Source organism: Heteronotia binoei, chromosome 18 (assembly GCF_032191835.1).
Source record: "Heteronotia binoei isolate CCM8104 ecotype False Entrance Well chromosome 18, APGP_CSIRO_Hbin_v1, whole genome shotgun sequence".
NCBI lineage: Eukaryota > Metazoa > Chordata > Lepidosauria > Squamata > Gekkonidae > Heteronotia > Heteronotia binoei.
Window position 1 is genome coordinate 25,423,359 of NC_083240.1, and position 23,235 is coordinate 25,446,593.

The window sequence follows — 23,235 nt, forward strand, 5'->3', positions numbered from 1 at the left end:
AAAACCCAAAAAGTAATCTTGTGGTGCTTTGAAATTAGAAATAAATCTGTTGTTCCTGTTTTTAGTTAATATTAGTAAAAAAAAAGCAGTGAAGTGTCTTGAGGGTTAATAGTGCTTCATGTACATTATCACATAATTATTTTCTTCATCTTTCAGGTACAAGACTTCCTTTTATTTAAAAAAAAACCTCAGAACATGATGTATTCATTTTTTATTTGGCTACTTTACTTTAAAAATAAATAAATTGTACACTCTGCACTAACTTTCCACAGACTGGTTTTAAAATTGGAGGGAGGTGGGAACCGTTAGAGAAGGTAAGCTCTGCTCACTCTTCTTTTTACTTGCAGGCTCTTTCTACTTCACACAGATATTTTGGGTGGCTAACTATCTAGGAACTTTTAAATATACAACCCGATGGACTGGACACTTCAAATAAGAAATCATCTTGGTACCCTGGAGCACAACAGAGATATCAGTATCTCGCTGCAAGATTTTTGCAGGGTTTGTCCTGCAAAACATCGTCTGCCGTTTCACAAGTGAAATGCACTTTGCGTATGCTCAGGAGGGCCTTTGCAAAACGTGTGTGGGTACAACAAGCTAAATAATTTGGACATTGAAAAAGGGAGAGTGGAAATCTGGCGCGGCTGATCACATCTTAAGCCCTCTCCACCGACGATGTGACACTGGTTAGCGCAGCGCTCAGCCTCTACAGTTTGGGATTCCTGAGGGAGGCTGGGAAACAGGGCCATAGCCAGGATTTTAAAAAGTCAGGGGGCACCCTTTCAAATCCACTGCTGGGCAGGGGCAAAAGCTGGAGGCTCTGAAAGTGGCCGAGGCAGACAACCCTAAAACTTTGGAGACAAGAAGGGGACTGCATGTTGCATGCAAGCAGGGAGGCTTTCTTCCACCTCCTCCCTCACCCCCTTCCTGGCACCTTGCGGCCAGCAGCTCTAGCCATCCCCCCAGCCCATTCCATGTGGCTTCTTCTGCCTCCTACTCCTCCGCCTCCCTCCCTGCTGCTTTTGCAGCTGCAGTGCACGGTGCTCGCCTGCCTCCAGTCAGGGGCAGTGCCCTCACAGGCCCCCCTGTGGCTACAGGCCTGCTGGGAAGCCCCCTTCCTACTTCTCCTCCCGTCCTCATTCTTCCCTCAAGGAGGTCCCTCTAGCGGCTGCCGGGGCACACTGCGCCCCCTTCCCTTCTCTCCCCCCTCCCCCCGCGTTTCGCTTAGGTGGTCAAGATGGCGGCCGGGGCGCTGCTGCGGGGGAGCGGGGCCCGCTTCCGCCCCTTCTCCGAGCAGGGGGCCACTTCCCGCCTTTTTTTCCTCAGGTGAGGGCAGCCGCGGGGGTGGAGGGGGAGGGAGGCACGGGGGCAGAAAAGGGCGGGAAGGGGGTGGCGCGCGCGAGAGGGGGCAAGGTCGGATCTCCGCCTCCTTCCCCCACCCTCAAGGTCAAGGCCTCGCCGGGGGGGGGGTTCTCCCGCCTGCCTCCCCAGGGAGAAGGGAAAAGGGGGAGGAGCGTCATTCGCGCTTATGTTCTGCTGGATAGTCTCTTTCTCCTATCTGGTCGCCACAAAAGGGGAGGGAATCCTGCAACGGATGGAAAAGCGGCATAAAAATGTGTTAAATAAAAGTGAATTATGCTGGACAATGTATAATCCCGTGCTTCCTCCCCCCCCCCCCCCCCCCAGTTATTACAGCTCCCTGTGAGGATTCTCCTCTTCATCTCTTTCAGATACATACTTGGGGGGGAGTGTTCCTGAGGCCATGAGCAAGCGGAAGTGTGCAAATCCCACTTGACAGCTCCTGCCTAGATCTTTTACCCCATAGCTGGAGGGGTGGCAGCCCCAGTGGCTAATCTCCCATTCTTTATACGCACGTTAAATCTCTCCTCTGTCTGTTTGGGGTGGCTTAACCACTAGTGAACATAGACAAGCCGGATTCTACACTGAATTGGGCTATATCTTCCCCACTTGCCGCTCTTTTTCACGGATCCTTCCACTTTTCGCTATCCGCACATCTTCTCTGTGTCCCCAACCCCACTTTCTCAGTAGCTTGCAACCTGTTCTCGATGTTCTTGCAACCTGTTCCAAATGTCTGATTTATTCTGTCTGCTATTCCCCCCCCACCCACCTACAATCCCCCATTCTGGAAGCTGCATAATAGCCAAATCCCTGGTCTCTTGCCACTTGGTATCTTTAAAAAAACAACAACAAACATATGTACACTTTCCAACAGGAACTTCTTCTGTATCCAAACATGCCTCCTTTTCTTGGTCCAAATAAATTTCCCCCCTCTTCCTCTGTTTAAGACAGATAAAAGAACAATCCTGTCATCAGTGATGGGGATTTTGCAGAAATTAGCATTGTTTTGTCTGCTCTTTGGTTCTTTGGCAAAGAAGGAAAAAGAAAATATTTCTAGCTAGAAAGTATCTACAGGCCATTGCTGATGGAGACTAGAATTTAACATGTATGTACTTACATTTCTGGTTTAAGAGTCTATCCGTGGACAAAAAGTTATTGAAACTTTTTCTTAAGAAACAGTCTCTCAAGTGGCCGTTCAAATGAGGTTGAGAAAAATAATCCTAACAATATACATTTTTATTTCTCCCCTGAACATTTTTTCACCTTTCAAACCATAAGCTACTGTAGTACAATTAAAAACAGTTTAAATATTGTTATTCAAGCAGGATATGTTCCTCCACCTCAGGAGGGCTTAAGACAACTCACAAAAAATATCCAGTGGTATTTGTTGATTATTTTAAGGAGAGTTCCTTGGTGCTACGTGAAGATCAAGCTTGATTGTGACGTTGTTGCTCTGTTTTTAGGATTATACAAAGTAGGAGGGTTTTTATTTGGGGGGGGAGATTATTTTCTGGTTTTGTTCTTTTTTTCCTGGGAGGAAAACAAATTTTGGGGAAAATCAGAACACTCTGAGTGTCATCAAATCACAGCCATCTCTATAGGGTTTTCAAGGCAAGAGATGAACAGAGGCGACTTGCCATTGCCCGCCTCTTTACAGCAAGCAACCCTGGACTTCTTGGAGGGCTCCCATCCAGATACTAACCAGGGCTGACTTTTCTTGGTTTCTGACATCTGATGAGCTCAGACTAGCCTGGGCTGTGCAAGTCAGGCCAATGTGTCCATAACTTCCATATATACTGATAGTTTAAAAGTAGTAGTGCTGGGAGTCAGAATGGTCAGGTCATGCCCTGATTGATAATATACACTGTGTATGTGGTACACGCCCAGGTGAGGATGTCCCTTACTATTTATATATTGTCTCTGTTGCCTTCCTATATCAAGTCTGGGGGGTGCTACTGGAGCCTTCCTTGTCAATGGAGGCCCATATAGCAGCCACTGCTAAATCCGCCTTTTTTCATCTGAGGCGGGCGAGGCAGTTCCTGGAGTGTGATGACCTGGCAACAGTGATCCACACAACGGTCACCTCGAGGTTAGACTACTGTAATGCCCTCTACATGGGGCTGCCCCTGTGCCGAACCCGGAAACTGCAGCTAGTGCAGAACGCGGCGGCCAGATTGTTAATGGGACTCCCTAAGTGGGAGCACATACAGCCTAGGCTGCGGGAACTGCACTGGCTGCCAATTGTGTACCGGATTTGTTACAAGGTGATGGTTATTACCTTTAAAGCTCTATATGGCCGAGGACCTGCCTACCTTAGGGACCGTCTCTCCGCATATGTTCCCCAGAGAACATCTGGGGAAACATCTGCTGAAAATCCCCGGGCCGAAGGAGGCAAAATTGAAAATGACAAGGGAGAGGGCCTTCTTGGCTACAGCTCCCCACTGGTGGAACCAGTTACCAGAAGAGGTACGGGCCTTGTGGGACCTTAACCAGTTCTGCCGGGCCTGCAAGACCATCCTCTTCCAGCTGGCTTTTTAATGTGGAATCCATCGTCATCCAAAGCTATGTTACACTAAAATCGTAGCACCTAATTAATCTGTGGTTTTAAATTGTTGTTTTAATTGATGGTTTTATTGTAATTGTATATTTAATTGAGGAATAACTGTTATATAATTGAGGTGTTTTATTATTGTACCATTGTAATGTCGTATTTTATGTTATGTAAGCCACCCTGAGCCTGCTTCAGTGCGGAGGGCGGGATATAAATTAAAATTATTGTTATAAGTCTTGGACAAACCAATAAAAATAATATGTTTTCTTGCAAATGGAGTCAGAAGTTTAATGCAGGAAGTGGCTTTGTTTGCTCTTGCAGTTGAAAAACTGAGGCAAATCATTGTAGAGACACAAGGACAAGGGATTGTTTGTATTGGCTCTAACTGATGTATATGTTTCCTTCTGTTCTCAAAAGTGCTTGGATCTATGTTCAGGAGGACAACAAACCAAACTGAACTGAAAAACATGTCAGTTTCCTGGAAGCGAATGTTCAGGAGTCAAATGTTTAAGTGAGACATAAAAAAAAAAGACCAGCCATCCGGTGCCATGTATTTAGCAGACAGTGATTGACCACCCTTGGGCATATGCTCTGCTAGGAATTATATTTACTATTTCTATAGCTTTTTCATTCTTCAGAGTCCTTTGACACATTCTCACAGCAGTCTTAACAACAACCTTGTAAGGCAAGCCAGTCTTATATCTCATTTCAAATTGAGCCATAGAATATGGATTTTTAAAACTTAGAATGGAGACAGAGACAGACAGAAGGACTAAAAACTCTCCTATTTTGTATAACCCTAAGAACAAAGTAGTAACTTCAAAATCAAGCTTGATCATAGAGGATCAAGGAGCTCTCCTTCAAATAGTCAAGACAAACAGAAACAGACATAAGGGAGTTTCTGTACAATCCCGGAGAAAATTCCTGGTTTGCAGAAAAATCTGAAAGAAAAAATTTTTTTAATCGGGATTAAAATTTCAAAAAGTTATAAAAACAACACCTGCAGCTTTAAGAAAGTGACCATTTTTGGGTGTGGCTAGGCCACCACAACAATATTGCAGAGCTTTCCAAGCTTTGGTTTCTGTAAAGCAAAGTCATGGCAGGGGTCAGGGGTAGACTAGGAGGCCAATAGCCTTGAAAATGTCCTCCACCCTGTATGTCATGTCTTCTGAGTGGAAGACTCACCTGACAGTGAGTCTCAACTCATAATTTGCTTGGGCCCTGTTGGTATTGTGCAACCCAGGCTTGGCAGGCAGCACATGACTTCTGCAATTTAACCAGAGTTTTCCTGGAGAGAAAATGAGGGAAAGCTAAAGATGGGAGGAGGGGGGGAACTAAAGGTAGGTGGGCTGGAGGTGAAGGAGGGAAGGAAGCAAGAATAAGGGAGAGGCTATGGGGGCTGCCGGGGAAGGGAAACAGGAAATAGTGGGGGTAAATGAGATGGTCATTGCGGGTCACCTGCTTATTATTCCATATTGCAGACCAGGGGACTGAGAGTGACAGAGAGGGACTTCAGCTTGAGCCAGACACGTTCACTGAGCCTAACCTACCTCACAGTGTTGTGCGGCTGAAATAAGGAAGGGAGGACAATGTGCATTTCTCTGAGCTCCTAGATACTAGACAGACAATGTTGCTAAAATCCCTTAGTGAATATGTGGCCAAGATCAGATAGATTTGAACCAGTAACCTCCCGAATCATTCCCTACACTAAACCTGTCAACAAGGATGTATGCTGTGTTCACTTTTACCTTCAGCAATCTCTGTAAACATCATATAATCCTCACTATCTTGCATGGAAGGTTTAAAAAAAAAGTCATGCACTCTAGGCCATGGGAAAAGAGATAAAAGTGGGTTCTTCAAGATAACGAAAACACTGTTTGCAAATTTGGATAGTGGGAGAGAGTTTTTCTACGTCTATCTTTTAGCCTTGTGCCAGCTGTATTGAAACACAGCATAGATAGTTATGCTGCAGAAAAGTTGGATAATATGAATAAGACTCAAAGCTTTAAACAGTAAGATTGTCTCAGAATGACTTGTGTGCTGATTTACTCCCTTCTGCCCTATATTTCATTAAAAGGTAACATGTGGTGGAATCCTAAACAAAGTTAACACCCTTTTCAGCCCACTGATACCAATTAACTTAGGAGGGCATAAATTTGTTTAGGACTGCAGTGTCAAATGCCTGTTTTCTCAGTTTGTATTGGTAAACCATGGTTTTCCTACAACTGTAGCGCCTGCTGGGGTAAGGCCTTAGCTTGTTAAGTGACTTTTCTAGCTAACTGATATTTATAAATTTATGACCAGGTATTTTAGAGCCTGAAGTAGGAAATCTAGACATCAGACATGTCCCAATAGTTGACATGAGACTTACAACATGCTGTCACAGAGCTTTCATTCTGAGGCTTGTGCAGGGCAACTTGCACCCTCAGCTTAGATCTGTCTGCATTCCGTTTTGCCACCCTTAGTGGCACTCAAAAGGTGACAGATTTGTTGATAGGTAAACTATAGTAAGACCTATAGAAACAGCCATATTTTGACCCTTTGATTTGGTAGTGCCATCATTCTTTTGTTGTTCCGGTTGTATTTCGACACAGTGTCAGAATCCTGTAGGACACATCTTTCTTTTGTCTAGGACATGGGCGCTTGCAGTGGAACAGGTGTTTAATCCTTTCATCATTCAGATAACCTTGAGTCAGCATGTACATTTTTAAGCGTTTACTTATGCTCTTTCCACAAGATGGGACAAAGATGCACCATCTGTCTGCTGCGGGATAATATGTCTCTTTTCCTGACCATCAAGCAGCAGCCGACCCATGGCGATCCCCTCAGGTGGTTTTCAAGGCAAGAGATGTTCAGAGGTGGTTTGCCATTCCCTGCCTCTGCCTAGTGACCCTGGTATTTGTTGGTGGTCTCTCATACAAATTCTGACCATGGCCAACCTTTTACTTCTAAGATCTGACAAGATCAGGCTAACCTGGGCTATCCAAGTCAGAGCAATGTGTCCTTGACTTCCACATATAGTTAGTGATGGTTTAAAAGTAGGCTCAGGATGGCCCAGACCGTATGTTCTTTAGACATACCAAAAGGACTCACAAAATGGTGTTCAGCACCATCCACAAACGGACTGTGAAATCTAAAGATAATGAACAAAATATAATCAAGTAGCAGGAATACTGTTTTAACGCTATCTTTTTTTTAACTTGCAGGAGCCTGGTGTCATCCAGTAACAGATCCGGTGAAGATAGCTGGTTAAAATCATTGTTTGTCCGCAAAGTTGATCCCAGGAAAGATGCTCACTCCAATCTCTTAGCCAAAAGGGAGACCAGCAGTCTCTATAAATTACAGTGTAAGTCACGGCTTGAAGTGTTTAGTTAATTTGTCTATTTGGAACGAAACTTTAATTGTTTAAAATATTTTCATTGATTAAAATGGTGCCCCTGATTAATTGGGTAGCAGATTTTTCAAAGGTTGATTATTTCTGTGTGAGTAGGTACAGATTCTTGGGTGCTGGGTATATTTCCTGTTCTCTCACACACAGAGAAAATATTACCTTTCCTGAATAGTCCATTCTCAAAAACAATGTCCCTTTTTTTCTGAACGCCTGTTTTATTCTTCTGAACTCCTGTTTTATTCATACCTGCAGGACCATCTCCTCCCACATATGCCCAGGAGGTCGTTACATTCAGCCTCCCAACATGTGTTGGCCGTCCCCAGCCCAAGAGATGCCTGCCTTGTCTCAACTAGAGCCAGGGCTTTTTCAGTCCTGGCTCCCACCTGGTGGAATCAGCTCCCTGCAGAGATTCGGGGCCTTCCGTAGGGCCTATAAAATGGAACTGTTCCACCAGGCTTTTAGTTGAGGCTGCAGGCATCTATTCTTGATTTGGTTGGCCTTTCCTGTCAGCACTGTCATCTGTGCTATAAAATGGAATAATATCTGCCATCTCTATGGGATAACATCTTATCATGATGTGAGATGGCCAGGCTGGGCACTATTATGATGATATGGTAAATTTTCTGAGTGCTGTTGAGCTGTCTGTTTATAAAATGTTTTTATTGTATTTTATCACTTTATTATGTTGGACTCCGCCCTGAGCCCTACGGGGAATGGGCAGAATAGAAATATACTAAAAATAAAATAAAACCTGCAAATTCATGCATATTTAATTGGTTAGTACTCAAACTAGTGACAGCCCTGGCATCATTTCTTACTTTATACCTTTGTTGTTGACTGTTGCTGTTTCAGTTCACAATGTCAAACCAGAATGCCTAGACTCCTACAACCAGCTTTGGTAAGTCTTGGTGTTGTATTAAGTGCCTTGGGGATTTTAAACTGGAGTCTTATAATTAGCTATGCAGTGCCACAAATGTGTATGGTGCTTTATAAAGTAGCATAGTTTTTTTGAAAAAACAGGTCCCTGCCCCCAAGGAGCTAGCAGCCCTGATTTAGATGGTGAGGAAGAATAATAAGGAAGAGGAAGGAAGAAACAAAAGAATCAAGGAATTTGCAGCCGATATGAAGCTAGAAGCTATGATTTATGACTAGAATCACTTCCCGGGCCATCTGCTTGATGCTACCTGCCTCTTTCAGATCTCTCCTCAAACCCCACCTTTTCTGTGAAGCTTTTGGCAAACCTCTTAAAATTCTCTACTAAAACTTGAAGCTTCAGACTGAATACATATAACTGAATTAAATATTTATCTTCTCCTTGGTTTTCCTCCCCTTTTTGTGTCAAATTTTAGGAAACAGGGATCTGTATTTTTGTATTCTTTAAAAAGAATAAACTTTTGTGTTCTTACATTGATGATGCAAATAATAATACTATAAATTTGTTTAAAAGAAGGAAGATTAGAACACTGTGGCTCTTTTGAGTGTAATGAAATCAGTTTGTCTAGGGTTTCCTGTCCGGCCCCTCATATTATGTCCATTATGTGGGCAAAAATTAGCACAGCTGAGGCAGTTTTTTTCTTCAAGGTTAGAAAAATGACATTCAGGACTGCAGCATTCAGAAGTGGTTATAAAAACAGGGCTTTTGATGTGTAGCCAAGTACAACCAAGAACAACCAATGTAGATATCCCTCAGCTAGCTTTGTACAGGGATTTGTGATGTGGGATCTTTGCTAGCTTCTCTGGCTGTTTTTTAACCCAGAGAGTAGCACAAGGGGCTTTGGATCTGTAGTTATGTAGTCATGTAGCAGCTAAACTGATGAGAGAAACCCTGAAAAGACACTTGTAAACTTGGTTAGGCTGAAAGAGAGAGACTGGCTCAAAGTCACTCAAGAAGTGAGCTATCTCAGAGGAATTTTTAGAAGACGTCTCTCCTTAAAATTGCAGTCTGTTCTAGATTTAGCTGAATGAAAACCAGTGAGCATAGTGGGATATACTTTTGAGCAAACATGCATCAGGTTGTGCTGCACAGTGAAGAAGCTTCCTGTCTAGTGCATTAGAATTTTCATTCTAAAATAATTCCTCCATTCAAATTATTATTATTATTATTTTCCGTTTTGGTAGCAGTTTTTAAAACGGAATGTTTATATCAGGTGAGAGTGCTATGATTTTTCTCTAAGGATTGCTCATAGTGAAGGAAATTCAACATGATGTGTATGTTTCTCTTTTTTTAAAGTAAAGAGGTGCTGCCAAAGATCCACGAAGGGAAGGAGTATCCATGTACACTGGTGGGGACGTGGAACACGTGGTACGGAGAGCAAGATCAGGCTGGTAGGAGATAGATGTACAACAGAACCTGCAACTGTGCCCGTGATGTGTGTTTGCGACAGGTGTTCTGTTCTAGCTGGGCTGAGAACTTATGGGTCTCTGAGCAAGGTCCAGGAGTCAAGGGGCAGCCAGTGGGTAATGAGCCAGAGAGGGTGGGGCATAGAGCAAAGTCAGACACCAGGTGACCAAAGCTCAGAAGCCTTTCAGGGGAGTTGTGGGTGGTTCAGAAAACAGGCCTTTAGCATGGCTTCCTGTCTTGAGACCTCTAGTGGTCTTAATGGGCCCAGAAAGAAAGCAAAGTGGTTTATCCACTCATGTGGAAGCTAGAGGTCTGGAACTGAAACCCATCTGAAGCAGAGGGAAAGAGGTGGGCAGAATGAGCCAGTTGAGTGTCTCTCTAAAGAGGAGAGAACTTTTAAACTTGCCCGTTTTGATTCCAGTCCACCTCTGGCGATATGAGGGAGGCTACCCAGCCCTTACGGAGGTCATGAGTAAGCTTCGACTTGACAAGGTAAGGCCAAGTACAAAGCTGGACCTGTATCAGTGCCACCCTGTTCAGAATTAGGTGATACTGCTGATTTCAGTGGGATTTAGTTTAGATAGTATGACCTCTGCTGGAAGCATCTTCTAGTGGAACTTAAACTGCAAAGTTTGAACTCTGGGTTTCCCAAGGCTGCCAGGTGGTTTGAAAAACAAGAGCCATGGAGTCTTACTCCCTGCTATCATTGCATAAACCAGGGGTGGCCAAACTGCAGCTCAGGAGCCACATGTGGCTCTTTCACACATATTGTGCGACTCTCAAAGCTCCCTCCGCTCTGTTGGTTGGCCTGGAAAAAGCATTTGTCTCTTTAAATCACTTCTGCAAACCAAGCCAGCCAGCAGCTTGGAGAATGCATTTAAAGTTAAAGTTGCTTTCTTTCCACCACTCCCCTCCCTCTCCCATCTATTTTCCTTCCTTCCTGACATTTATCCTACGTGTTTCTTACTTGAAGCAAGTTTGGCCACCCCGGCATAAACTGTGCATGGTATGTTGGTGTTGAAAGTACACTAACTTTCAGTGATGTTAAGATGAGACATCATCAAATGTAAATTATGCAATAAATAATTAAGGAACAGATGGCAAAAGGAGGGAAGCTCTTCACTCCTTTCCAGTCCTCTTCAGTGGACTGCTGTGAAAACTTCCAGGCCAGGCTTGATCAGTGATGCCTGCATTGCTGTTGCTCCAGTTCATTGTACTTTGATTCAGAAGGAGTCTGATAGGCACTCATTTCTTCCCACTTAAAAGGATAGATACATGCTGACTGTGTGAGAGGCCTTTGGACTTTCTTTTGTCATGAGATTAGCAAGAGGCAATAAGAAAGTTTATTAACTAAATGGAAACTTAGAAGCAGCTACCTGAAGCGTCACCTAGTCTTCCTGTGAAGAAAATCATGGAATCATATAGTTAGAAAGGACCTACAGGGTTATCTAGTCCAACCCCCTGCACAATGATGGAATTCACAAATATCTCCCCCCACACACCTCCAATGACACCAGCTCCATGCCCAGAAGATGACAAAAAAAACCCCACCCTCTAGGATCCTTGCAAAACTGGTCTGGAGAAAAATTGCTGCCTCACTCCAAAGTTGCAAACAGCATTTCCCCAGGCATGTAAGAAAGGGTCATGAGCAGTGTTCCCTCTAAGCTGAGTTAGCATGAGCTAGCTCACAGATTTTTAGCATCCAGCTCACACATTGTTGTCTTAGCTCAGGAAGGATGACCTCAGAGCACACTAATTTATGCAGTAGCTCACAACTTTAATGCCAGTAGCTCACAAAGTAGAATTTTTGCTTGCAAGACTCTGCAGCTTAGAGGGAACATTGACCTTGAGTACTAAGTGTTGATGCAAACCTTCCTGTCCTCCTTCCCATGATCTGCCTAAGTTCAGAATCAGCATTGTTGTCTGATGGCCATTTAGCCTCTGTTTAAAAAAAAGGAGAGCCCACCACCTCCCAAGGAAGCCTGTTTCACTGAGGATACACTCGGTCAGGAACTTCTTCCTAATACTTTGTCAGAACTCTTTTGATTTAATTATAACCTGTTGCTTCTGGTCCAACCTTCTGGGGCAATAGAAAACAACTCTGCACCATCCTCTATATTAACTGAACACAATACTCTAGGTGAGGTCTAACCAGAGCAGAATAAAGTGATATCATCACTTCACATGATCTAGACACTATACTTCTTTTGAAAGCCCAACATTGCATTGTCCTGGCTACTGCCAGGAAATTTCTACTCCATCTTCTTCCGAGTTAAGCCTGCTGTAACCTGTCATGGAGACGAGCTGTTAACTTAAAAGTTTTGCTTCTATGAAACTGACTGTCATGATGTTGGTAAGGATCCACATCTTTGGGTTAGTTTGTTATATACCTTGATATTGTCACTGAAGCATCGTGTAGAAGTTACTTTTTGTAACTTCACGCTTGCTTTGGGGCATTGGCTGCTTCATTCTGGTTGAGGTTAGCAGTGTGTAGTCCCTGACTTTTGCTGCATACAGGACACATTTGCTGTCATCATTTTTTGTTCTGTGCATTAAAGAAAGAAGGGTGGGCTTTTGTATGGAGATATTTTGCCGTTACATTACAAAACCAATAGAACAAAGTTTGAGACCAGTGGCACCTTTAAGACCAACGAAGTTTAATTCTGGGTATAATCTTTCGTTTGCATGTACATGAAAAGTTATACACAGAATTAAACTTTGCTGGTCTTAAAGGTGCCACTGGACTCAAACTTTCTTCTGTTGCTTCAGACCAGCCAAACCCACCTGAATCTATTACAAAATCAAGCAGCCCACCCTGTTCTCCCTCTTCTGATGAATGCACTTGTGTTGTCCCAATATTCAGTTAGGATCCAACTAAATCTGATTTTTTGGGGGGTGGGGGGGAGGAAATCAATGTGTATTTATACATATGCCCTCTTGTTCACATTAAATTGTGGAGGGGGGTGTCTACTTTTTACAGAAAACAGATCATGCAAGTGTGGTTAAATCCTGTTCCTGCTCCCTCTTTACCTCATTGCTTTTCAGCATTCATAAACGTTTCCCTCCCAAACCAGCTCTGATGCAAGAAGGCTAGAAATAATTAAAGCACCTGCATGTTCTGGCTTCTATAAAAAGTAAGATCCCCCCCCCTCCTGCTTTACACATAAATACATATGTGTGGAGTTCTCATAGCCATTGCTTCTGCTTTGGCCTTTAGTGGCGATCAATTCTGAAAAAAGAATTTTGTTGACTCCTGAATTTTTAATGTATAATTGTTGCAAGAATTTGACTTGAACACATGAAGCTGTCTTATACTGAATGAGATCCTTGGTCCATCAAAGTCAGTATTGTCTACTCAGACTGGCAGCAGCTCTCCAGGGTCTCAGGTTGTGGTTTTTCACATCACCTCCCACCTGATCCTTTCAACTGGAGATGCCAGGGCTTGAACCTGGGACTTTCTGCATGCCAAGCAGATGCTCTGCCACTGAGCCATAGCCCCTTCCCTGGTCGTACTTCAACCAGGCGTCTCAAAATTTGTGTATCAGATACACTATTAGATTTAGAAGAATTCAAGTTTTAAAATGTTAACGCCCAGGAACTAAATAGCATGCATTGCATTAGTTTTTAATAAGCACACACAGCAACCTGCTGTTACACTTTTGCACTCTGAATGTTTTTTAGGAGTTCATGGAGTTTCGCAAAGCAAGGGGGAATATGCTTCTTTCACGCAAGAATCAGCTGCTGCTGGAGTTCAGTTTCTGGAATGAACCGGTTCCCAGGGCAGGCCCCAATATCTATGAACTGAGGTCTTACCAACTTCGTGTGAGTGGCTTTTTAGATTTATAGAATATATATATATTTTTTAAAAAATGAAAACTGTCCTATCCTCAGAAATCATCCACTCCTCAGAAATCATCCACTCCTCCGAAATGAGTCTCTCTTTTACCAAGGTAACAGGATTCAGTTATTCGCAAGTTAGGGCTTAAAAGTCAGTCTGTACTCCAGCAACACACTCTATATAGACCTGCCCTTAAATATTGTTCAAAGGCTGTTACTGGTAGAGTACAGGGCAGCCTGGCTACTACTAGATGCTGGTGACAGAGATCGTGCTGCATCATTGGTTCTTTATTTGCTGGTTTTCTGTGGGAAGTTCTGCCTTTTAAACAGGCAAAAGCTACGTTCACTAAATAGTATTCCTGAGTGGACTCTTACTACTGCCAAGAACATAAGAATAGCCCTTAATGAATTATTCACTAGGTGAAGAAGTACTTATTTTAATCTGTTTTAAACCTACTGCTTGTTAATTTCATTGAGTGCCCACGAGTTCTGGTATTGTGAAAAGGGGAGAAAAGTACTTCTTTCTCTACCTTCTCTTTCCCATCCGTAATTTTGTAAACCTCTGTCATGTCACCCCTCAGTCATCGTTTCTCCAAGCTGAGAGCCCTAACCTCTTTAAACTTTCTTCATAGGAAAAGTGTTCTATCCCCTTAATCATTTTAGATGCCCATTTTTGCACCTTTTCCAGTGCTATAATATCTTTTTTGAGGCATGGCTACCAGAATTGTACAGAGTATTCTAAATAAGACTGCACCATAAATTTATACAGGGGTATTATGATATTGGCTGTTTTGTTTTCAATCTCCTTGCTAATACTTCCCAGCATAGCATTTACCTTTTTTATTTCATTCGCACACCGAGTCGACATCTTCAGGGAGTTACCTACCATGACTCCAAGATCTCTCCTGGTCAGTTACTGTCCGTTTGGACCCCATCAATGTGTATTTATTGTTGGGATTTTTGACTCCCAACGTGCATTACTTTGCGCTTGCCCATGTTGAACTTCACTTGCCATGTTGACACCCACTCATCCAGCTTTGAGAGATCCCTCTGGAGCACCTCACAGTCCTCCCTGGCTTTCACCAACCTGAACAACTTAGTGTCATCTGCAAACTGAGCCGCTTCATTGCTTACTCCCGACTCAATTAATGAATAAGTAAAAAAAGACCTAGTACCAAGCCGTGTCGTACCCCTCTGCTTACTACTTTCTGCTGTGAAAACTGCCCATTTATACTCACTCTTTGTTTCCTGTTGGCTTACTGGGTCAATTGACAGATCATCAAGTATTATTAAGTGATCTCTTGTTATTTACCTGTACTCAAATACTGTCAAATATTTCCCTCTTTAAAAAAAATAGTCATTGCCTCTGTATAGATGGCAGCTTCTCATTTACATTTCATTTTGGTGTTCCCTGTTACCTAGGGCTGCTTGCCTCACAGCCCAGCTACCAAGTTGGCACAACTAACTTTAAAAACTGACAATTTTCTAATTTTTGCTAAAGTTGTATTTTATTTCTGTTCTAATTACTTTTTTAAAAAAACAACAAATGTAACTGCAGGCTGATCCTGATGTTCTAAGATAATGGCCAAGGAGAAGACTTGTTCACATTTATAAAAAACCTTACCTAATATTTTTAAAAGTTAGAATAATACAGTACAATTATAAACAAAGTCAGTGTTTTGCAGTGCTAGTTAATTAATTGTTTTATAACTAGCATCACTATGAGACCTGCTAAATACTACAGTATCATTTGTGTCTTTTTAAAAATTCAATATTTCAAAAATATTTCACCATAATTTGATCATATTTGACGATATGAAACCATACCATTGACCAAATCTTTTTTGAGTGGTCAGATGGCCAACTGTAGTGGAAGTGTACTTGTTGCTGGTCTCTTGAATTATCTTTTTATTCACTGAATAGAATGTGAAAGGTTTTGTAGAGTTAAAGGGGACAGCCTGTGTTCTCGTCCCAACCTGGGAAACAGAGGGAGGAAGTCTGGTTTTAGGATTTAGTTGCATCTTTTCTTTTTCTTTCAGCCTGGAACAATGATTGAGTGGGGAAACTACTGGTAAGTGTCCTTCACTATATTACATAAGGCATCCTAGACTTACCTGCAAAGCAGGCCTTTATGTATTGCATTCTAGTGGTAAGAATGTACTGGAAGGAGCTTTCTGAGAATATATTATTTGCCTTGCCAGATTTGATAATGTCCATTTAATCTAGTATTCTGCCTTCAACAGAGGCCAGCCATATTCCTTTAGAAACTCGCAAGCAGGGTTTGAAAATGATGACTATGTTTTTTCTGTCTCCATTGTCTGGTATTCAGAGATACAGTGCCTGTCAACATGAAGAATTTAGCCATTGTGGTTACTAATAAGCTCTTGATAAACCAAGACTCCTCAGCCTGTCTAATCAAGCTAGTAGCCGTTACCTCTTTCTAAACCAGGGGGCCTTAACATTTTTTGTGCCATGGACTCGTTTGGGTTTCTTGTGAACCCTACGGACCCTTTGGAAGTTGTGACGAGTGTAAATGATATTTCAAGATATGTGCAACAACTGTAATGTGATACGAAAATATCTCTATAGGTGACAGGGTCACAGGTGCTGCTAGTAGTACTGGGGTTTGTTGCCTACATTCATAATTGTAGGCAGTGCTAAATTTCAGTTAAAGGTTAGTGAAAATAAGACATACGTTTTTGCCATCCAAGTTCACAGACCCCCTGAATTCTGTGCACAGATGCCCTGGGGGTCCAAGGACCCCAGGTTGAGAACGCTTGTTCTAAATGCAGTCATATAATTGCTCTCCATATCATAGCTGAGTTTAGTGATGTCATGATATTTGTGTTTTGTTTTCAGTTCCTTTCCAAATAATTCATAACTGTCTGTCTTGTCATGGTTGTTGCATACTTGTTCTGAGCAGGCTTTATGTTGGCTTAACTTTCTTTCTGTCCTCCTTGCACTTGCTCCACATCCCAGGTGTTTGTTTTCCAAGTGCCTATTTGTGCGTTTGTGTGTGTTAAGTGCCATCAAGTCACTTGTTTTATGGCGAACCTTCTTGCTAGGATTGCTGAATTGCTTGTTAGATGTGGCTCTTTTTAGGATATGCCCAGCCAGCCTCTTCGTTTCCAATCCCATAAATCCATTTTGTAGTACTTCAAGCAACTGTGATCTTTTAGCTGTTTGCAGCATTTGCATTGGACTGATGTTCCACTGTAATCCAGGGGAAGGCTTCTCTGTGGGCATGACTTTGCAAACCATAGATTAGAACTATAAATGGGTGGGTGCTTTGCAAAGTGCAGGCCAAATCAGCTTTTTAAAAAAGATGCAAGCAAATGTCATATATTAAAATAGCTGTTGCTTCCCTCCAGGATAAGTACAACTTTCTCATGCCTTTGGTTCGTTAAAACCAAATGTACTTAGGAGCTGTTTCAGTCTTCAGCCTTGCTCAATCCTAGCAGACTGTCTGCTTTTAATGTTTTTTCCAAACAATATTGCTGATTCAGTTTAAAATTCATTATGTGTCCACGCACCCCCTTTTAAAAACACAAATGCAATCATTTTAGAAGCAAGGGTGAATGGGGGTTCATGATGTCACAGACAACAGCCTGTCCGTGCTGTGCACATCCTTTTCTGCTGCAAACCATGGTCTTCCTTGAACTTGTTCCTGGAAAGGATAATGTACATCTGGCCAGAAGGTTATGGGCGAACTTTCACAGTACATTGACTGATGCTTTAATGTAAATAACCTTCCAAAATGCTGGGCTGTTTTTAGAACAAGCTGGTAAGGTGCGGACCTGAAACTTCATCTCAGGGCAATGTCCTCCTGTATGGCAGTCTCACTCACCCTTTGTTTGGCTAATTGAATTTGTTGACACACAGAGAAGGTGAACATCCAGGAGGATAAGAACCCCTACAAGGGAAAAATGTCACAGCTGCTCTCAGAGCTTGCTGTTTACTGAAAGTGCTCTTCAGCCATCAACTTAAAAAATAATATTTTTGCTGAGACTTTCTTAATTCCTCAGTTGTTTTTTACTCATTTTTGTCATAGAAACTGTAATTGGGAAGCAGCAGCTGCTGTTCTTTAAAATGGGAAAATGGATGATAACAGACGGGCAGTTTGGGGTGGTTGGGAGGCATCCCAAATTGGGCTGGCTGAAAAAGAGCTGGCCTGAAGTCTCCACACGCTCCCCAGCGAAACGTCTGCATTCCGTCTGCAAGGTGGCCAGGCACCTCCACATGCGGAGGTACCTCAGAAGCTGGACCACTCTTTCCCCCCCAAAAATAAGTTAAGTGCTCATGCACTCAAGCGCTCGTGACAGTTTTTAAGGGGGGGAAAGCTGGCAGCAGCGTGGGGTGGCTTGGCAGTTTCACACGCCAAGACACCTTGCTTGCGCATTTCCACTTTTAGACGACAACGGGGCAACTGGCTGTCGGCTTAGAAATTTGCTACCACTTCAGAAGTGGTAGCTTTTTGAGCTAGCCTGCAGAGGCCAGAGGATGGGGTGAGTACGGGATGGGGACGGGCAGCAGATGTTCGTGTGCGGAAGGATTTTTTGGGTCAATTTTAGAGCCGTCTCTGAGTCAGCCCAAAGTGCCAATCTGTAATTACCCTATGAGACCTATTTCTGCAAGATTTTTTTTTAAAGATGAATGACACAAGGTTTTGTGTAGTTCATATACAAGTCTGATAATTGAGTATTTGATAATTTCCTCCCAAGCAGAGCTGACTTAAACTGAAGAAGAAATTCAAAATATGTAGTCACCCCCAACTCTGAATGGTCCTGTTGTTGTGTTTTAACAAAATGCAAAAATGGAGATCAGGAGTTAGGAAAATACTGTGTCACCCCTAGAATCCGTTATTTGAAGTAAATGCTTCATGGCAGTTCAAATGAAGACCAGCCCTGCTGACCTGAGAGGGAACAAAACTCAGTACAGAAGGTACTAGGTTCAGTCCCTGGAATTCCCAAGTATCCTGGAAAGACATTAAAGAGCCACTATACCAGTCATTGGAGGTAATGCTGGACTAGACAGATCTGTGTTCTGACCCAGTCAGAGGCATTTTCATATGGCTCAGAATGCCAGGGAGCTAAGTGGTCCAGGATGCTTGAACAGTTATGCTCAAATTTACAAGATCAGAATAAAAATCCTAGGAATTTATAATGCAACCGTAGGAAAGGCACTTACACTGCAAAGAGGTTGCACGGCTTATGATGGCACAGTTAGACCGTTTTCGCACACAGCTTACCACGGGGTCACGTTCCTGTTCTCTCCGCAGCGTCCGTCGGATTTCCCATTATCTGCACCGAAGTTACAGGAAGTGCCGTGGCTTTTGCGTAGCAAATGTAAACCGCTAAAACCCAGTTTACGTTTGCTACGCAAAAGCCGCGGCACTTCCTGTAACTCCGGTGCAGATAATGGGAAATCCGACAGACTCTGCGGAGAGAACAGGAACGTGACCGCGTGGTAAGCTGTGTGCGAAAACGGTCTTAGTCTTTCTTTATTCACAAAATAGGAAGGATAGAAGCCAGACACACAAGGTTGTCCTTTGAGCGTGGGTAATAAAGGCTATAAAAGAATGAATGTATTAAAACCTTTATATACTGTATGTGTACAGTGAGCTGGCTGAAATTATACCAGGTACTCTAAAATAAAATAAATTAATATGGGCTTGTAGTAATTTGAAATATTAAACTTGGAATATTGAGGGCTTTGGATGTTTGTTTGTTTATGGGGTGCCCAAGGCATTGCTGCATTCTGGTGCAATGGTAATTATGCCTGCCTTTGGTATCTCAGCTCCAGAGCTCATGTTCTGTTTTTATAGAGCTGTCTTTTCTTTTCAGGGCCCGTGCCATTCGTTTCCGGCAAGACAACGAAGAAGCCGTTGGAGGCTTTTTTTCACAGATTGGGCAGCTGTATATGGTTCATCATCTCTGGGGTAAGTTGGTGTCAGTGTGATTTGGTAAGCACACCTTTCCCTCGCTCCTTGCAGTTATAACTCATAAGGATACAGTTGGCACCCAATAATTCCCCCCCCCCCCAAAAAAAAGATAGCTCAGGTTTTGTTTATGTTCTTATCACTGTTTTTGGGACTGGGAAAGGCAAACAGTGTTACATATGCCACAAATTATTTAGCAGGGCATACTTTACTTATGCAGTCTCCGTGCACACTTTATGCATAAGGGAATCACTGAACTGACATGAGAATATCCCAGAGAGCTTCTCTGCTCTGCTTTCTAGGGAGGCAGCCGTCCTTCTGTCTATGGCTGACAAGAGGCATCCTGGGAAGGGATGAAGCAGGCCATAACTCTGGCATCTGAACATTTCAAGATCAGGGGTATGCACTCCTCTTTACAAAGAGTTTGTACTGCCCCTCCTACAAATTTATCTTGTCATTTGCAAGCTGTTAATTGAAACTGGTGCATGAACGTGTGGTTCAAGCCTCCTCATTGAGATGCAGACCCACGGGGAAGGGCGGGTGGTGCTATGGCAGTAAAAGCAGTTTAGGATCTATAACGAAGACCTGACCACAGATCTGCTTGTCTGTGGTATTCAGCTCTGTTTGAAAGGAGGATGTAAATGTGAATCAAGGCATTGGTTTCTTTTCCTCTAACACTCGCAGCCTACAAAGATCTTCAGTCCAGAGAAGACACAAGAAACTCTGCATGGCACAAGCCTGGATGGGATGAGCTGGTGTACTACACAGGTAACAACTTGCTGCTCTTGTAATTGGATGTGATGCAATTCCTGCTGGGAATTTCAAGTGTTGCTTGCATCCCTTCTGAGATTTCATATTTTCATATCCAGCAGAGGGATTTGGCCATGGGGTGTTTGAATTCCTGCACCACTCTGCCCTTGAATCTCTGCCACAACTCCTTTGTAGTTTGTTCCAAAGACTGGCAAAGGGATTGCTATTGCCCTAAAAATTCCACCATTCCCACTTTGCACAGAGCACACAGGAAGATCACAGGCAGCATGAGAGAACTCTTGATTTGCATTGTCTGCATCTTCCAAGTTTAGAGGACCTGGTGAAAGTGTGCCAGCCGCTATTCCTAGAAAATTTTGAAGTTCCTGCTTACTTGTGTCATATTTGGTGGTAATCAAGTCCCACCCATGTTTCATAAGCTTAGCTTTTGCATAAGCCTTTTTGAATTAACAAGGCCTTCGTCTTCTTCTTTTTTTCCCAGTGCCCCTAATTCAGGAAATGGAATCCAGAATTATGATACCATTGAAGATTTCTCCTTTGCAGTAAAGTCACAGATTGAATGGCATCTGCCTGTAGATTTAAACTGACCAGTATGTCTTTTTAGTTCATTTGACAGAATGCGTGTGGCAACAGAAATGTTGATTTTTGAAAAGGACTGTATACCTCTCTTTTTTTTAAAGTCCCTGCAGGAGGGATGTGTTGGGGGAAAGCATAGGGCCATAATTTAAGATATAGTGTTCAGTCACATAACCTGGCTCTCCATGATTTGAAACACAGCCAGACGCTCCAAGAGCCAGCAGGTGCTGATGAAAACGCGCACATTTTATTAGTTGCACGAGCTTTAATATCTTGAATGAATACTGTATTTAATCAGGGGGGTGATTTCTCCAGTGGATTCCTCTGCATTGCTTTTTTTCAGAATCATGGTCAATTGTCAAGCTTACAGAGCTTTTTTTCTGCCTCAAAAAAATAGCTCTTTCTGTTCCTGACACTCCAGTAAATTTGTTGCCTGGTCGGCTCACTTGTTAAGGATGTGTAATGTTACTGTATCTACCCAGTTCCATCCTGGATCTGAAACTTGAAGGGAAAACCAGAGGTTTAAAGGCCTTTGGGATGTTTGCTCTCGATCATGTGTGTGTGGCACAGCCTTTCATAAACAGCTGCTAGAGAGATTGCTCCTTCCTCTCTGATTCCTTTGCCCTCATTTCCCAGATTTGCAGGGAGTAACAAACAGGCACCTTGCTTTCCTCTTCACTGGGAACCTTTAAAACCTCTGATTCTCTTCCCTGTGTCCATTCAACTATCAGGGGACAGTGTGAGCACTCCATATCGTTGTCTTTTTTGTCCTAGCCAATCAGAGAAGTCAATTGGGAAATCTTCTCCTGGGTTGTATTGCTACAGGCTGTGGGTAAGTTATTTTGATTGCGGGGGAAAGCAGTTGAAAGTCTTGAGTGCTCACTGCTTGTAAAAACTGGCCTGTCATGGAAGCTGCTAGGCAAAACACATTGATATGGGTGCAGTCCTTTGTATGCGGTTTGATTATGCTGAGGATAGAGACTGGCTGTTTTTGACTTGATAAAGGTTATGAGAATGTAGCATGTAGTCAGCTAATAGCCATTCATAATTTGAATGGCCATCTCTAGAAATGTGGGTGTTTAATTTGAATGATCTAGTGGATTTTTCTGTTCCTGCAAACACAGGCTTTCTCAAAGTTACATGTAACCAACTGTTGATGGCCGGTATGGCTACATAAATGTCAGATCTGAGGAGCATGACCTCCTGCACTAGAAAGTGGTAGACTGGCAGTTTCTGACTGCTGCCACTGTTAATGAATAATGGATATTGATGTAATGTCCTAGAACAGAAAAAGAAAATCCATACACCCTTCTTAGTGCTCTTGGTGAAGGCTCTCACACCACTTGATTGTATTTGTACCCCAAAATATCCCACAGTTCAGTGGGGCTTGCTCCAGAATAAGCCTGCAAAGGATCGCAGCATTAGAACAGAACTGCAGAGTCTGTGTGCAGTATATATTAGGAGACCTTTCTCATTGCCTCTCTACTGTGTTCTGAATTCCTTCCCTGCTTTCCACTTTTCCACCTGCAACTGTCCTCCAGCCCATATTCCAGATCCATGTTTCCATCAAAAATATGGGGCTCAGGGAGAGGGGTTAAGTACCCTCCTGCCTGCTTCTTGCCTGCAAACCACCCCCAGTTGACACCACTCTTCCTTTGGGAGGTGAGGCAGTGTTGAGGAGTTCGTACAGGGGATTGTGTTGGGGATATAATGTGCAGTCAGTCACATTTTGACGAGATTCAGATTTGACGTTCTGGCCTTTGGAAGTGAATCAGCCTGAGTGATAAGATCTGAGAACTCTGCAGTCCACACATTTCAAATCAACTCAACCAAAATCAGTGGTGTGAAAATTTTACAAGCACTCCTAAACTATGGCCATGAAGCAAACCAGAGTGTATGGCAGGGGTAGGGTTCACTTAATAAGCTTTCGTGATTGCAACCAGTTGTGTGGTTTCACAACCTGAACTGCAGAAGGTCATTCTGAAAAGGTATGTCAGGCCGAAACCTATTAAATCACTCTGGACTTGCAAAATCACTGTGTCTCCTGTGTCTGGTTTTCTGAGGTTTTTTAAATTTTACTTCAGAACAGAGATTTGTTGATGTCTGTAATTGTAACAACATCCTGTGCGTTGAAATAATTATCCTGTTGACTAACAAATCAGTGCAATATACTGTGTGTCAGTTGCCTACAAAACATCCACTTTATACATTTCAGTGAGTTTTCTGCCAGAATGTGTCAATAAAATCCTTTTGATTTTCGCATAACTGTATTGGATTTATTTCAATAATGCTGAATTTTGAGTTTCCCCAAAGATGGTCAATTTGGCCACAAGCAAGTTAGGACGCTGCAAATTTAAAGATAGTTTCAGAGGGTAGCTGTGTTGGTCTCCAGCAGAACAGTTAGATTTGAGTCCAGTAATACCTTGGAGACCAAAAGAGTTTCAGGATATTAAGCTTTTGAGAGCTTTGGGAGG

At 42.8% G+C, this 23,235-nt stretch overlaps 1 protein-coding gene across 1 annotated transcript; it reads left to right on the forward strand.

The window, feature by feature from the left end:
• Positions 1-1,180: 1,180 nt before the first annotated feature.
• Positions 1,181-23,026, forward strand: NIPSNAP2 (nipsnap homolog 2). The gene is made up of 10 exons (XM_060259185.1): positions 1,181-1,326; positions 7,117-7,256; positions 8,154-8,199; positions 9,532-9,626; positions 10,064-10,134; positions 13,324-13,464; positions 15,519-15,550; positions 19,323-19,417; positions 20,102-20,185; positions 20,667-23,026. The coding sequence occupies exons 1-10, from the start codon at positions 1,238-1,240 to the stop codon at positions 20,729-20,731; spliced, it is 858 nt and encodes a 285-aa protein (XP_060115168.1). The 5' UTR covers positions 1,181-1,237; the 3' UTR covers positions 20,732-23,026.
• The last annotated feature ends 209 nt before the right edge of the window (positions 23,027-23,235 follow it).

Bases quoted from the DNA above. Each gene is read 5' to 3' on its own strand.
- NIPSNAP2 (XM_060259185.1), top strand. From the start codon at position 1,238: ATGGCGGCCGGGGCGCTGCTGCGGGGGAGCGGGGCCCGCTTCCGCCCC. The intron at 7,257-8,153 runs GTAAGTCACGGC...TTGCTGTTTCAG, and splicing joins CAGTCTCTATAAATTACAGT to TTCACAATGTCAAACCAGAA. The intron at 10,135-13,323 runs GTAAGGCCAAGT...AATGTTTTTTAG, and splicing joins GTAAGCTTCGACTTGACAAG to GAGTTCATGGAGTTTCGCAA.